We start from the raw sequence: 16488 nt of genomic DNA on the forward strand, positions 1-16488 counted from the left end.
GCAGAAGAAAGACACTGTTTTATTTTTAAACTCTATCTTTTAATTAAAAACTAAAAATAAAAATTTATATTAACGAATTTAACTGAATACACTAGAAATTGCTACCTATCAAATATAATTTTTGTAATATTGTTTCTTGACTTCAAATAGATAACTTTGTTCTAACACACTTTGAGAAATTAATCTGTATCAATTTCAGCACCTTTCTTCTAATTGCTCTTTCCTCTAAGCGTTTTCATTTTTAATGATAGATTGTCATTTTATTACAAGATAACTTTTCTTAACCTTGGAGTATACGGGACCTGTAAAATCCATTGAATATTTTTGCGTTGATGCTATTCTTTACTTTCTCAATTAAGGTTTTTAAATTTTTATTAGTATTTTTTAAGCTTATCTTAAGTTATCTTTATCTGCACCTGAAATAATTTCGCACAATGTCTGTAAACTGCATCCCCTCAGAAATTAATAATAAATGTTTGATATTTATATCCCAAAGCATTTCCCTGAAGCTATCGATCATAAATATGTCATCGTAAATGACGTCGTCTCGTCCTACAAATATCTCCTCCTTCGTTAAAGAATGTTTTGATCACGTGCCAAACTTTATGCAAAGCTAACAATGCGGGTGTATGCGCGTACATGCAACAATGCGTGAACTGAATATCTCTAAACATCTTTTTATAGAAAACTTGAATAAGAATGTTCTTACTAAATAATAGCACATTTTACACATACACGAATATACAATATATTTAAATAATTCAAAAATTTCTACTGCAAATATTTCGGTAACTATCGATTTTAGACTAATAGATCAAACTATTGTTTTTGTTTAGCATTAAATGTTCTTTTGATTTTTGTAAAAAAATATAGAATATTTTATTTAAAAAACAGAAGATGCTCTATATATAAACGAAATATAATAGAAGTAATTATTATCGTATGTTTTTCTTTGCAATGTTTGAAATATTTTTTCGCACAACGAGTAATTTCAAATATCTTATCCTGTGTAATTCCTTTTACGTGATCTTTATATTTGTCAAAGTACTTGTTTAATCTGTACTTTATATCTTGACATTATTGAACTTCGCCTCCTACACGCTCAGTTACGCGGTGACTTTATATTTCATCTTTGTCCTTATTAAACTTTTTACCTTCTGAATGTTTTCGTAAAAGAACAAAAATTGATAAAAATAAAAATTTTTTACTTTTAAATAAATAAATTCTATAATATCTCCTTGTCTCTTGTGACGTGTAGCCTTAAGTTATTATGCAGTAAGTAGACACGCGTGTCAACGCGTTTCTCTTCTTCTAAACTGCATTTAAGCTCTTTTGATGTCACAAATGCGTTGACAAAGTATGATTACATAGAAAAATAATTTAGTGTATAAATTAAGAGCGTTCTATATTTGGTTTTGTAATACATTTTTTTCACTTTTTATTGCGTTTACTTTTACTTTCTGGACTACCCTCGTATATAATTGCACAAAATTCAGTGATCTCAGCGCAAGATGAGTTCTGGTTTGACTTGTCGATCGATTTTGAAAATTCCGCAGGTGTTATCGGCGATCATACGATACCGAGGTCACTCGTCCGCCACGGTATCATCATTATCGTCGTCGCGCGGACACCGACCGACACACGAAGAGTTGCGACTACGCGAGGCGGGCAACCACGGAATCGAGTATCGAGGTACAGCATTTCGGTCTGCCGATTCTCAGCGTGAGCGAACCTAGTCCGCCAGACGAGAGCGAACGCGTTGATGACTATTTGTAGGATTTGCTTGCCGAGGACTTCCTGAAGGAGCTCCTCGTGTAACTCGCCCGGCCAATTCTCTCATCCCGGTCCAGTCTCGTTCTTAATCGCGCGGTTAATCGTGTGTTACGCGATCTCGCGTCCGGACAAGATTTGCCTCCCTCGAGTATTCGCTGTGCATCACCAATCGTTCTGCGCGGAATCGACTACGCGTCACGTTCTTCGGTGGATCATGATCGATCCGAACAAGTTTAGCGAGAGCGCGGATTTCTCGATTGCATGCGGTTTGTCTCTGTTCGTTGTAAGCGGTACTCTCGTACGTATCTATTTTAGAAGGATTCAAAGAAATATATTTGCTACTTGTATGATATCATAGGAACTGCGCAGCTACGAGGAGTATTCGCATTGGTGTGTGTGCTTGTGATCGGATTTTATTTCTTAACATGTTATAGGTATTATGCTAAATATCGATTATTTTTTTCAACATAATGTCTCTCTGCTCATCATACTCTTTCCAATACTTTAAAAGTCTCCTGGGGATGTTATATACATATACGTATATTAGAAAACAATTGGTGTTAAATTCTATATTTTTCATAACACGAAAAATATAAAGGCAAGGATCATATTTGACCACCTTTTGTATCATATTATTTTTAGAGCATAATGTGGCTTGGTGGATAATTTCGTTACTTTATTATCGCTAATGTGAATTAATTGAAACTCCAATTAATTTGACTTAATGGAAAACGCTCACAAGCTGTCAGTTTGAAGTCTCGGACGCGAGTGAGAATTATAATAAACTTGCTGCACATTTTTACTTTTAGAATCTTATATATTTTGATGTATTGAGAGATTGCTTACTTATAGATTTACCTACATTCTTCTCTATACACGAACAAATGCGTAATAATGCGTATATATTTTCTTCCACACTTTACATTTCTTCTTTCTACGCGTACTATAAAATTCGTTATTAATGAGAATATGAGAATTCAGCAATACTGAAACTCAAGTATTCTAATTCCGAAATTAGATATGGAGATTGTTTCAATTTAATAGTAAAGTTATGTACAGATTAAAGACTGGCTGTTTATTCTTAAATATATGTCGCTTTGTTATGAATTTTAAATATTGTTGATATATGAATTTCTAGACTTCTCTCTCGGTAATCTTTAAAGTTGTGTCATAAAATATTTTATCTTACAAAGTTAGCATAAAACAACATATCATATCTTAAAACCGGATAAAACTGGCTGTTGCAAAATTCAATTACGTAAACATGAAATAAATATCATCATAATATGAAGAATTATATTCAAACTACAATACTAGTCGAAATTGCAAGTTATTTTCATATTATCTTATTATACGGTATCTAAACATATAATGTTAAACTAATATACCATATATGCATCTATATCGCATATCATTAAAAGAGTTGAAAGAATACTCGAATATTAATCACGCATATATAATTTTATTAAGGGATTTTGAATATCGATCGAAATCCAAAGAATAAATTTCGCGCATTTCCACGTTACCGAAGCCTATATGGGCCAAAACGTCTGTGATAAATGCACATTTTTAGCCCGTAATAAGCTTGACGTCCCGGAAATGTTATTCTGAGTTAAGTGATAAGGATCATACAGTTTGCATCTTACTTGCACGAAAAGCTAGCGATAATTCTAGCGTGCAATTAAATTACTTTAACTACATCGAACGTATGTATATGTATATGTATCTCTCGTTTCTCAGTAGTAAAAGTAAACATGCAATCTTGAGTACTCGAAATTATACACCTCGACCACTTAAAATACTATATCATCGTACGGCATGTATCGCAACATATAGAATGTCTTGAATCAGTGGTAATTTATTAAGAAAACGTGCAACTGTGGTCAAAAGCATCCTATATGTTAGGTGCGTTACCGCTTATAGAACTGATTTATTTTTGCATTGTCTCTTCCAAGCGACAATTCCGCATTTTCGCGTATGAAAATTTTCGACGTGTAAATACCTGAAAGTTCGAAATATATTCTAATTCTTTGCGCAAACCGAACAGTTACGTAAGTTAATCTTATGCTGTATGAAAATTAATTATACAGATCATACTAAAATTTCTTAATAACATTTTCATGATAATATTAATCATCAATTAAAGGCCAAGTTGTATCATCTAATTACATATATGTCAATATTGGAAATATAATAAAAGACGAAAAAGAAGTAGGATAAAATTATTTAGTGATGTTGATAGCAGAAAGTTTCCTAGCAAAAATTTTACTTTACTCTAAGAAAATACACGTTAATCCATTTTCACATATAATTAAGCTGTACATTGATTTGTCTACGACTTAAGCAAAGTTTTAGAAACAACTTAACATCTTCAGGTATCTACGCGATTGTAAAGCTCTTCATTTAAGTGCACGCGAAAGCGCGATTCTTGATAAGAGATTCTATCGCGGATGAACTACAAGAATTTCTCTCTTTAAAAGGACGGAATATTGAGAAAAAAATTTCTCCTTCGGCCGGTTTACCATTTATCAGGATTTACTTCATAACGTGGGAACAATATAGATTGTGTAATAATGTGTGCGACAGATATTCGTGCGAAATTGTGATTACGTGCTCCGGATTATCAAGAACCCTATCCCATGACACAGCGCCTTAACGGTCGATTAGAGAGCAATTGCATCAGCTTTTTCCATGATCACAATCATTACTATACGAAACACGTGCCTCACCGCTGCCAATCTTCCTCAACTTCGCATCTTTGGACCAATTGTTGTAGGAAGAAAGGGTCATATTTACGAAAATTAATTTTGTTTATTAGAACATGCAGAAATGTTTATACGAAAATATATGGTCAAGTTTTTACAATAAACAAAACATTGGAATAGGTAAAAATCTTGCTACAAACACACCATCAAATCTTTTCTTAAATCTTATAAAAGTATTATGATTCATAACTGCGAGATATTGAGAATAATTAAAATCAACGTTTATTAAGTTTTTCATTCAAATTATTCTGATATTATTTTGATTTTACATCACGATTTTAATGTAACTTTTTTACTTATGACAATTTATAATTTAATCATGTTTCATGAAAAGATTGATTTTCGAACACATTAAAGTATTATTTGTAATTACAGAATAAGTAAAAATATTCAGCAGACTTGTTCTCGTTTACACTTGTACATATCGTCATAATCCAATCTTTGAAGATTTTAAATTCTTGATATCATTACGCGGATAATTTACAACCGCGAAGTTTGGGGACCAATTATACGTATTGTATTTGTAAAGAAGTATTTACTTTTGCTCGCAAGTATTTCACAAAAAATTTTTATAAGATAAAATTATACTATATTGTATAAATCATAGAACTTATTTATTAATCAGTCTCATAAATTTAATTTAATTAACTGAAACATATCAATATTGATTAAATTTTACTTTTGGTTTTTTAATTAAGTAGCGTAAACGAAAGAGTTTAATAAAAATAATTGTATATTGTGTGTATTTAATTAGTCCATTATACACATAAATTTATGCATATACATTTTACGATCATTTCATTTATGAATACATCTATCGACATTAAATCAGTGTTTTCCATCTATAATTCCACAAAGTGTGAGTGCCTAATATAATAAAAATACTGTAAGCTTTAAGTTGAGAGTAGGTTATTTTCGGAACTAAGATTCTTCTTTAAAACGGCACATAGCACAAAACATCGAATTAATAAAGTCAAAGCTTCCTTTTCGATAGAATAATGATACTTTATACATTTTTACTTCAAATAAATATCTTATGAGCTTTTATTACAAAAATTAATTTTTTTGTAAAATTAATTCTTATTATTATCAATGTCAAGTATTAAATTTCAATATTGTTATAAATTTTCAAAATATAGCGTACAATTGATAATCCAGGCTGCCCTTGAATCTCCGCACGAATATTGTCGCATGTATTAAACAAAAGCCTCAGTGTATGGACGAGCGCACTTACATTCATTATAGTAACTGCGTAAAAAAAAATCGATAATATATCTTAATACTCTCTCGCGATCGCATAGGTTGTCGTATATTCTCATTACTTCACTCATCGATCTGCCATGGGTCGTGACTAAGCGGCTCATACGTTCCTTTCTCTCGTAATATGCGTAATATGCGTGTAAATATCCACAACCAACATAGAATAAAATATATAATTAATTAAACATACGCACGAGCGACGCTTTTTTTTTAACCTTAGGATACGTCTCAGAATTTAAAATCATTCATATACACAACAATACAACTGTGGATTGATTTTTATTCTACTTTGATACGTATCAGATAATACGTGCGCGAATAACATATAAATATATATAGATGTTATTGTAAATTGTATTATACAGAGTGTATCGAAAATCGTGATAAAATAGGATATAATTTTTTACCAGAGTAAGTCTGAAATAAATTTTTTTTATACTTTATTTTTTTTTTAATTAATTTTAAAAATTTGCAAATTAATAATATACATTTGCATTTAGATACATAAGTTTCAGTGATCTCTAAGAATTTTGTGTCACCATGTGATGTGATATCGTCGAATCCATCTTAGTAAAGATTATCAAAATATTACGATACGATGCTACGACAATACGATAATACAATTTCCAACACACTCTGTATAATTTTCAGATAAAGTATAAACATGGAATTATATATATCGGAGGATCAATTCCACATCGTCGCTTGAGCGTATATATACGAAAGATAGAATTTACATATTCCGCTTTGTCAACTTGGAAGATTAGGTGAACAGGTCTTGTTATTAAGATCTTGTTAGCAATCTCGAGTTTTTTAATTTTTTTTTTCTAAATAGAAAACAATTTTTGTTCTTTCAAAGATAATAATTTTTTATGCATGATGGAAATATGGGCTACTACATCTGTCTATTATGGCTATGATTTGCATCGCGTAATCTCTCGCTCAAAATTTCGTGTTAAAAACACAATGTATAGAGCGTATTATAATAAGTGTGTGGAGTCGTGGAACCAGCGGCTAATGGCCGTCTAATATTTGTATATTCGAATATATACATATACGCATATTTATCTGTATATGTACTTATAAATACTTCACGTGTTACAAACTAATCGACAAAAGAGCGACGATGTAATTGTTTCACTCTTACCAGAGTATTAAGTTTTTATACATCTACGGAAGGATACATTCAAATACACTGAGAAGTTCATGCTAAGATTCATTTGTGTATCAAATTATCTAATTAAACGTTTGGTTTTCAGCTTTTTATGTAGATTAGTCATATTTAGTTTTATTCTACACTATAATGTTTTTTTAATTTAGGATTTATAAAATTTTATGCATAAAATTTTTAATTTGTTAAAAATCTTATAAATATTTAATTAAATTTGCTGTTGATTTGAAAGAATCAATATTGCTAACATTTTGCTTACTGAAGTTAGAGAACTCATTAAATATTAATAAAATAAATAAATTGCAAGATGAATCAAAGTATGAATTTCATGCATCATACGTGCGCGTGTATGCGAAAGAAATCGAAGAATTCAATTACCTCCAAACGTTGATAATTATAGCTTTAAACAAAGAGACCAAGTAATTAAAAAAAGAATCCATATTCTCTTACAAAAAGCGCAGTCTTAGAAAAATCTGAATTAAGCAATTTAAAAAAAAAAAAAATATATCCGTCTAATATTACTGTATCTCTTCTCGTGTGTGTATGTATGTTATATACATACACATGCGTATACTTGTATGTAGATTCTGATCATATTGATCTATATCTCGATCAATACTACATGACGAGAGTGCTCGATCGATCGAGGGTGCGAATGAAAGAAAGATGTGTACATCGGAAAATTTTTAACTGTGTAAATCAATAACTAAAAGCTAAGTATAAATAACAATAAAAAATACTTTATGATCGTATTCAGTAAAGTATCCAGATCGTATTCAACTCTTATATATAAACATCATTTACTATCATTAAATAAGTATTAACATTTAAATCATGATGTCATCAATATAGTGATCTGATAATTATTTTCAGAAATATGAAAATATTTAAAATATTATCAATAGATTATATCATACATAAAAGAATAATAGAATGAATAAAAATAAATTCTCGTGAAATTGTCGAAAAATTTGATGTTTCTCTTACAGAAAAATATAAGTATTATTTTGAACAGATTTATAAAATTATTTTGTTTTATAATAAAATTGCGTATTAAGTACTCATTTTGTCTCTCAATCTTTAAATATTTATGTACATACATACGCACCCTCTATCATCGATGACCTATATGCCTAAGAATTATATTAAACATGGTAGAATTTGATCAACAACGATCATTATGATCATCCACGCGACAACGATGCTCCCGGCTTTCTTTTCCCTCGATGTGTGAAACGACGACGCGACGGAAAACATGCATAACGTTCGCTTTTATCTATGTATAATTCAGTGTATATTTGCATGTAAATATCTCTATATTCGTCCGGACAGCGGAGGAAAAATCCTCGCTGTCCGCAATCACGCTTGACAACTGAAAAAAGAAGGGAGCACCTTAGTATAATACTCCGTGGACACTAAACATAGACTTAAGATCCGTCAATTCGAGACACATTATAAATTCTAAACCTGTGATTTATCGAATCTAATTTTAGAGGCTAGCTTAAAACTCCTGGTAGAGTGGCAAATATATGCGATATATATATGCGATCTATACTCTGCGTACGATCCGTACATTTTCGTACGTGCATTTTCGGTTCACGAACATATCGTATTGCACGCTCCGTCTTGTAAGAAACAGAACAGAAATATCATTGACCCGAGCGTGTTGATCCTTAATCAGTATAATGAAATCGTACACCTGACGAGATCGTAGAATTAATTCTTGAACCTCACAGTGGAGTTCTATAAAAATTTATTGAATGATTTAGTTTTTGTAGAACATAAAATAGCTATTAGAGAATAAAAATGTTTGTTTTCATAGAATTTAATACATTATTTATTTTAATCCCGTAATATACGGAACAAGCAGAGAAGAAACAAAATTAGTTTGTATTATACGTATTTAATTAAGAGGATTTTTACGACTCTCACATGAGAAATATAAAAATTAAAATTTTCAAAAAATAATTATATATTTTTAAAATAAGGAAAATGGAAACAGCAAAATAAATGAAAAACTATTTTTAGAGTAAAGGCATAACATATCAGTAACTTTTACCACTGCGTAATTACCTTTTATAAAACTCCTTTAAAAATCTATTATGCTGGTTAAGGATTAAAATATATTTTTCCAAGCAAGCAACTGTTGTAATTAAAAGTGTGAGTGTGCATGTGCGACTTACGTTGATCACATGAAAGAACGGACACAATATGATAACGGGGAACGAAAACTATTTTATTTACATTAAAAACTTTATAGCCGATCCTTCTTCTAGATAGCCCAAGTGAGACTTTTTATCGAAACTCTATCACGTCCTGTACCAACTTGATTTATGACAATTAAAAAAATATATATCTATATAATTTTATAGACATTTTTATTACTGTACCCTTAAAATAACTGGTACTGTAGAAATAATAAGATATTTGTATATTTATTACTGTGTTAGATCTGCTCAGTTTTGTTGGTTACTTGTAAATGTAAAATTAAACCAAAGGTGAGTAAAGAAATTACACTTATTCAAAATAAAAGCTAAAATCTCGTTTTTATTTGCTTAGTTCCAAAAATGTAACATTAAAATATAGTAGTAATATATTCCAGCAATATATTGTAGCACATTACATTCATGGTACAGTCAAAGTAAGATCTACATGTACATTTACTTCTTACATTACTAACTTATATATTATAATTACTATTTAATCATAAGATATATTTAATTATTATGATATTTAAATCAGTAATTTAATCAAACAGAAACAGATTCTTAAAAATATCTAATGAAAGATAAGTGTAAGGCCAGTATTCAGCAAAAATTTCTTTTTGCCTAAATTTTCAATATTTCTATTGAACAATATCAAGAAATCTAACGTAAAATTAATTTGCTTAAAATTTAAAACAAAGATATATAAAAAAAACATATTGCCGTTATAACTTAATACATCTTAGATGATAGATTTGCCATATAAAAATAATACAAATAAATGCAAACTATTTACGCAAATGAATGAGGAATTAATCTAAGCTCTGCTTCAATTAGTCAACAAAGACTTTAGAAATCTAAAACTAACAATATAAACAAATTTTATATTTATACATACATTTTTAAATTTTACAGATGCTTTATTTTAAATTTTACAATTTGACCAATTCTTCCATGAATAATTTATAGTTTAATTTACTAGTAATGAATTGATATTTACTGTTTTCCCGTTTTAATAAAAATTTTTACATGTTTGGTAGACTCAGAATATGTACTATAAAATTGCACATATAATTGTCGAATAAACTAAATTCTTTTCACAGCCAAATTGTGAAAATAATCTGCAAGACAATAAAATATGTTGTACACGTTGTATAAAATATCACGTGCGCGCATTTCGAATAGTTTCATGATTAACTTATTCCCAAGAAAAAAATTGCATCTTTAAAAAAAGAATGTTTATGTTTTATCTATTATTAATTCATTAATGCCACATGTATAACACCTATATACAAGTATACAATCATATGTACAACAACCTTCATTCTTTATCATTGTTATACATTTTTTTTTATTAGTATCTGACAATAATCCATTTGAATAAATATTATATTCTTTTCTTATACAACTCCATAAACTTTTTTTTGGTACATGTACTTTCATCCAGTAAATCTTGATTAAATCAAGTATCAGCACCTAAATCTATTGAACTATTGCTCTTCGATACTTGACTGAGATCTGTATTCTCTGTATTAAAACTTGTAGCATTAGAAGATTCATTTTCAGATTTTTGATTGTACTGAGAATTATTCAAATTTGTGTCCTCTTGAAGTTTGCTATCAAACTTTTCTACAGAATCACTATCAGCTAATTTTGGATTAGATAGAGATTTATCGTTAAGCATTTCACTTTTATGATTCGAATCATTTAATTTTTTCATTAAACCTTCCCAAGGATCTTCGAAAAAGGAATTAATATCAACATATGCTGATATATTCGCTTGCCTTTGTCCTCCTTTGAAACCCTAAAAATTAATGTAAAATAAAAATTCAAGTAGTTTATAATAATTATTAATGTATACTTTTTAGCAAGAAACACAATAGACACATAATATAAATTAAAGATTAAGATACGGAATTTAAATCCCGCATTAGCACAAATTAGAAACACTCCAAAATTAAAATTTATTTCATCAAGCATCTATATACTATGTTCAATTATATGAGATATCATTTATCTGTTTTTCTTTTATTGAAAAAATCATAATTGGGATAATATTGCAATATAAGAAATATAGTTCATCATTCAATGAAATGTCTTATTTAGGATCAAGGATTTAAACTTACTTTTGATTTCTGTCCATAAAATTGGTTGTAAGCAGTATACCTATTATTGCAGTTTGATTTTGGAGTGTTCTGATAATTATTTCTGTTTCTCCATCCACCACGAGGACTACTGCATCCAGTGTTATACTGATTAGCATTGTTCTTTCTATGCTGTCCTACAGGTGTGCTAATGTTTAAAGGAATAAAATCACCCCCGCAAGTTTGTGGACCATTATTTACAGATAAACGATGATAACTATTGTTCTCAACACCTTGATAACCTCTACTATTCGCATTTTCTTGTAATTTCCAATACGGCGTAGACCTTGCACCATATGCACGACCATCATATGGAGAATTCAATGGTGATTTCTTCATTTTCAAAATAAATGTGTATCGACTACAATGTGATAATTATGCACAATAGTGAATAAAAAATATACAGCTATATGTATCTATAACACTGTATACAACTGTAAAATACGTCATAAACAGCATCACGCTATAGCGCCATCTTGTTTCTTGATCCGTGATCTTCAGTGACCTCTCTAATCTGTTTCTGGTACTATTAAGGGTATATATTCAGGTAAGATGTAAAGTTCTTTGAATTCAAAACTATTTATGTTGAAAGAAAAATGTATGTTCATATATTCGCAAAATATCAGTGCATTGCTCGCGCTGCTCTTTGCAGGAAGGAAGATTAAATAAAGATCAATAATTTTTTTAATATAATATAGTACAATATTTTGTATAAACCAAATGTGCAATACTGTTTTATTGTATTTTGATACTCGAAGTGTCAGTGTCTCAGCGCGAATTAAATTTCTGTATTTTCGCTGACCTCCGGCTTTGCGTTCTCATCGATCTTTATATCCATATCCTTTGTGAACTCGCACCAGTTTATTTCATCTCCGTAATCCGATTCTTTTCCATATGCCCACCAAAGAGCTGTCTGCAAATTATAAATGTGATGCGATAAACAATATGCTTCAAGTTTTGCATGATTTTTTTTTTTACTGCTTTTGTTTTATTGCAATATAAATAATTTATCGATATCAGCAAGATGTAAAAAATAGATTTAAAAATACAATAGCAGATTGCATATACACGAAATTAGTAAACATACCTTTATATTTGCGGGTGCAGCTGGTGGCAAAGGGTCAATTTTTACGTTCACGAATTTCAGTAGATCGTTGTAATCGATTTTGCCGTCTTCGTTTTTCTTTAAACTTTTACAGGATCATAATGCGTTATGTTATAATAGTTAAACTCAACACAAATTGAAATAATTGAATTATAAATTTATTTAAACTTACTGATCCAGCATAGAATTTAATAATTCCACGTCGACGGGAATCCGACAACCACGCAGAATCGTGTACAAAGATTCTCGAGGTAGAAATCCTGTTTTATCTCTGTCCCAATGATATAGATCTTCTTTTAAACGATCGAGATCGTGCCATAGAAATCGATATAGTTCCGTGTGTAACAAACGTCTTCAAATATAATCAATAATTTTATTTTATTACAAACAGATAACATTTCTTTATTTTTAAATGTAATATTTCTAATATTTCAGAACTCTTTGACAAAAGGAAGAAAAAAATTTTTCTTTGTATTTTAATATCTATTATTAAAAGAAGTGATGACAATTTTAGTATGTTTTATATAAAATCGTATAGCAGATTCACTCACCTTACATTCTCTCTCGATTGACACTCCATTTTTTCATGAAATGAATAGTATCGCGCAATTGTAATTATTTCATGTTCTACTATTTTGTCTCCCAGATACCGGTGTAACGCTTCTCTAAAAATGTAAATCGTAAGAGATGAATAAATTACGCGCAAATGGGAAGATATAAATTATTTTATACGTACTTGAGTTTTTCATATTTCAGCACTCGAATGTTATCTTTCGCATCTTTAGGCGGGGCATACACTTGAATGAACTCGGTATACAATGGTTGTAAGTGCTCTCGAAGTTTGTCCATTATCAGTTTCTTATTCGCTTTAGGAAACTATAATAAAAAAAATTATTTTTTTTTTTAGTAAAATGTACAATATAATAAGCAAAGTTTTGAAAGTAATAATTTCACTAAAACATTTGAATTTTTATACTTTAATTATATAGTTTTAAAGTTTAGGTTTGTTAAGCAAAATATGAATGTATTTTTATGAGAACCTTGTCGCAATGTAATTCCATGTAACGGAGGGAATAATTATCCGCAGACGTAATTTCGAAATGAAAGTTGCGCAGGTTTATGCGTGCTCCTACATAAAAATCTTGTGATTTGTAGTATTCCGGTTTTTTGCTTGTAAAAATATCCTGACCGGGCAACATTACCGGCATTCGTTTTTGGAATGAAGATCTCGGAAAGCCTAGTTTAATTATGGGATAAATACATTTGGAACAAATCTTTAATAGAATTTTTCAAGCTTCTTGAAAGTATCGCAGATACCTGAGTTTCGTTTTGCTAATTCGAAAATTGATATCGTGTCATCCACGAGAAATACTCTTATAACAAATAGTCTTTCTTCGTTATCCGGAATTTTCGATATCATTCTCGCCCGGAATTTCAAAACGTGACTGTTAAAACCCTGTCTGAAATAATAACAAAAAAAAAAAAAAAATAGAATTAGATAAATAGAAAAAATTATTATTGAAGTACATTACGTGACTCACCTGTCGTGGTACAAGAACTTGATGAAATCTGTCTTTGGTGCTATTGGTATCATCGTGAAACAATTACCAAGAGAATCATCATACGATCCAAAGCCATTGTAGGGTGGTATGTATTTCTCCATCTTCTGGCACAGCTCGTCATCTCTTCGAGGTCGTATCAGAGGCGCAAAATCGTCCAAACCGTACTTTATTCTAAAAATTATTAAAATAATATGTAGATTCTAATAAAGATAAAATTTATACGGAAAATTTCAATAATTTTACCGATAATATTTCTTCGTAAAAGCGTCCATGTCCGTGATGACGATTCTTCTACCGAAAACGTTGATTTCCGCCCCTATGCTCAATTCGTTATCTTTGTAATAATCGGCAGTGACCTTACCGGTGTCCAGAGAATCCGCTATGTAATAATTTTTTGCTCCATTTTCGCCTAAGACGTTTAGAATCGTGAAAGGATCTTGTACCCCGATCGGTTGCAAGCCAGTATAAAACTAAAAAAAAAGGTGTTTTTTAAGTATAAATAGCACATTTGTGGTTTAAAATTATTAAAATAACAATATAATTTTGTAGCACATTATTTAACACAAGAATTTGTGTAGGGAACTTTTAAATAATGTACTAAAATTTGTAATAACATTACAGTTCTCAAAGCATCATACTTTCGGTATTTTCATTCTTTTGACGAACATGAGACCCGAATCTCGACCAGCGTTCGATGGCACATTTTCTTTAATGTCCATTGTATTATCAGAAAGATAATAATGCAGTTCGAGATCGTGAATGATACCATGAGGACTCTCGGTATCATCCCAATATCCATAAAATCGGAGCACTTGTCTATCGTATTTTAAAAAATTGCCCAGAGTACTTGTTGTGTGACCAGGCTTTTTTGGAAATGTTTCCTATACAATATACAATATAATGATGACATAAATTTGATGTAATTAAATAAAAATCGCTAAAAAGTATAGAGTAACAGATAAAAAGGGGATTTTATTAAGATTTAAACATATTTTTTTCCAAATTTATCTATTGCAAACTATACTTACGACTTTTCGAATTTCGGAATACGGATCCTTTGGTAAATCGATTGGATCGGGCACTGGTATTCCCATGCGATTGAGGAATTGCCTTGTAAATTTATCGCAGTCTATAATTTTGTACACTCGGCCGTATATCTCGGGTTCTTTACCGATATTCAAGTCAAGTATATCATAATATCGATATTTCACTGGATCGGGTATAGGTATTCTTTGACGTCTGACCAAGACGCCTTCGTTTAGAAAATTATAATAACTATTATAGCAGAAGTTGCTTCATATTTTATAATAATTATAAATACTTATTTCCACTTTAACTTTTTCACTACAATTTTAAAATATAATATAAATATGCAAAAGTAAATAGAAACATAAAAATTAAGTAAATTAAGTATTCTATCCTACTGATAAAATAGCAACAGAAACATTTGAAAAAGAAATGCACCGTTGAACCTTGCTCAAGGCCACTATTGTCCACAGACGGCTCTACGATTTTCATTGTTCCATCCTCTAGGAAAAAGCTAATGTTCACCGCACGAATGTGAAAGGCCATTTTCCATTTTTCTTGCACAGTCTCTTGAAAAAATGCTTTGAACTTGAGTCTCTAAAAACACAATCATAACAAAATGAGTAACGCTAAAAAAGAGTTTAAAAGTTTATTTTATCTATTGGATATTTAATCATAATCACTGTACAGTATTGTGTCAAAAATGTGTTTGTTTAAAATATATATTATATGAAAACAAAATTAATAAATTAATTAACAAAATTCATTTACTGTCAATCATACTTGGCCATCATATGCGAGCCATGGCGGAATTTCTTGTGCCTCCCCTCGGGGACAAATGGACGAGTAACGACTGTGAACAGTCGTGTCTGCTTTTTCGGATAAATAATAAACTCCATGTATCTTGTCAAAAAGTTGGCTTTTATGAAATCTGGTTCTATTAAGTTCTATCTGGTTCTATAGATAAGTATATATTTATAAATCTTATTTATACGTGTTAATATATTTATTGCATTTTGTATTGACAAACTATATTTTGCAATAATTTCTTACAAATAATAATAACTATGTGACATTTTATTTTATTTTTTTATGTGTGTCGTAAATATAATAGTACTCACGTTCCTATCAAAGCTAAAACCTGGAAGACAAGGTAATATCGATGCTCGCTGCATATTGATAAAAATTCTATAAATTCGCACTTAAATCAATGTGTTAAATTCATTACAAATGCACGAACGAGTATACAGTTTATATAAAAGCTCCGTACGACGAGAATATCACTGATAAAGAGCACTATATTTATATCAGTTTCCTTGGTGATTGTTGGGTCTATACGGTAGAGAACGTGCAATACATCACACTATGGCGTATATATTATTTTTCACCTAATCACCTAATTGCTAGAGACTTAATATGCAGAATATTTCATACATATTTGCATATTATTAATTTTGCAATAGATTTTTACGATAATA

At 30.1% G+C, this 16488-nt stretch overlaps 3 protein-coding genes across 12 annotated transcripts in view; 1 reads left to right on the forward strand and 2 right to left on the reverse strand.

The window, feature by feature from the left end:
• LOC105668801 (uncharacterized) overlaps positions 1-9338 on the forward strand; it is a 72504-nt gene extending 63166 nt beyond the window's left edge. For all 9 annotated transcript variants that reach the window (XM_012361404.2, XM_012361402.2, XM_012361410.2 and 6 more), the window contains one exon: positions 1557-9338. In XM_012361404.2, coding sequence (XP_012216827.1) covers positions 1557-1776 — 220 coding nt within the window. In that variant the 3' untranslated portion in view covers positions 1777-9338. The remainder of the gene's footprint in view (positions 1-1556) is intronic.
• Positions 9339-9496: 158 nt separating this feature from the next.
• On the reverse strand, positions 9497-11802 carry LOC105668660 (putative uncharacterized protein DDB_G0282499). Its single transcript, XM_012361120.2, has 2 exons — positions 11300-11802; positions 9497-10977 (listed from the first exon to the last, which is right to left on the reverse strand). The coding sequence occupies exons 1-2, from the start codon at positions 11654-11656 to the stop codon at positions 10636-10638; spliced, it is 699 nt and encodes a 232-aa protein (XP_012216543.1). The 5' UTR covers positions 11657-11802; the 3' UTR covers positions 9497-10635.
• Positions 11803-11983: 181 nt separating this feature from the next.
• Positions 11984-16403, reverse strand: LOC105668837 (EF-hand domain-containing family member C2-like). 2 transcript variants are annotated; one of them, XM_067352050.1, is made up of 14 exons: positions 16132-16403; positions 15794-15961; positions 15457-15607; positions 15013-15236; positions 14623-14865; positions 14228-14454; positions 13964-14155; positions 13740-13882; positions 13463-13659; positions 13159-13298; positions 12974-13087; positions 12595-12774; positions 12405-12507; positions 11984-12230 (listed from the first exon to the last, which is right to left on the reverse strand). In XM_067352050.1, exons 1-14 carry the CDS (start codon positions 16183-16185, stop codon positions 12096-12098), a joined length of 2271 nt encoding a protein of 756 aa, XP_067208151.1. In that variant the 5' UTR covers positions 16186-16403; the 3' UTR covers positions 11984-12095. The 2 variants fall into 2 exon arrangements, with proteins under 2 accessions (XP_067208151.1, XP_067208150.1); XM_067352049.1 differs by having other exon boundaries at positions 15782-16403.
• Positions 16404-16488: the final 85 nt, after the last annotated feature.

This window comes from Linepithema humile, chromosome 3, assembly GCF_040581485.1.
Source record: "Linepithema humile isolate Giens D197 chromosome 3, Lhum_UNIL_v1.0, whole genome shotgun sequence".
NCBI lineage: Eukaryota > Metazoa > Arthropoda > Insecta > Hymenoptera > Formicidae > Linepithema > Linepithema humile.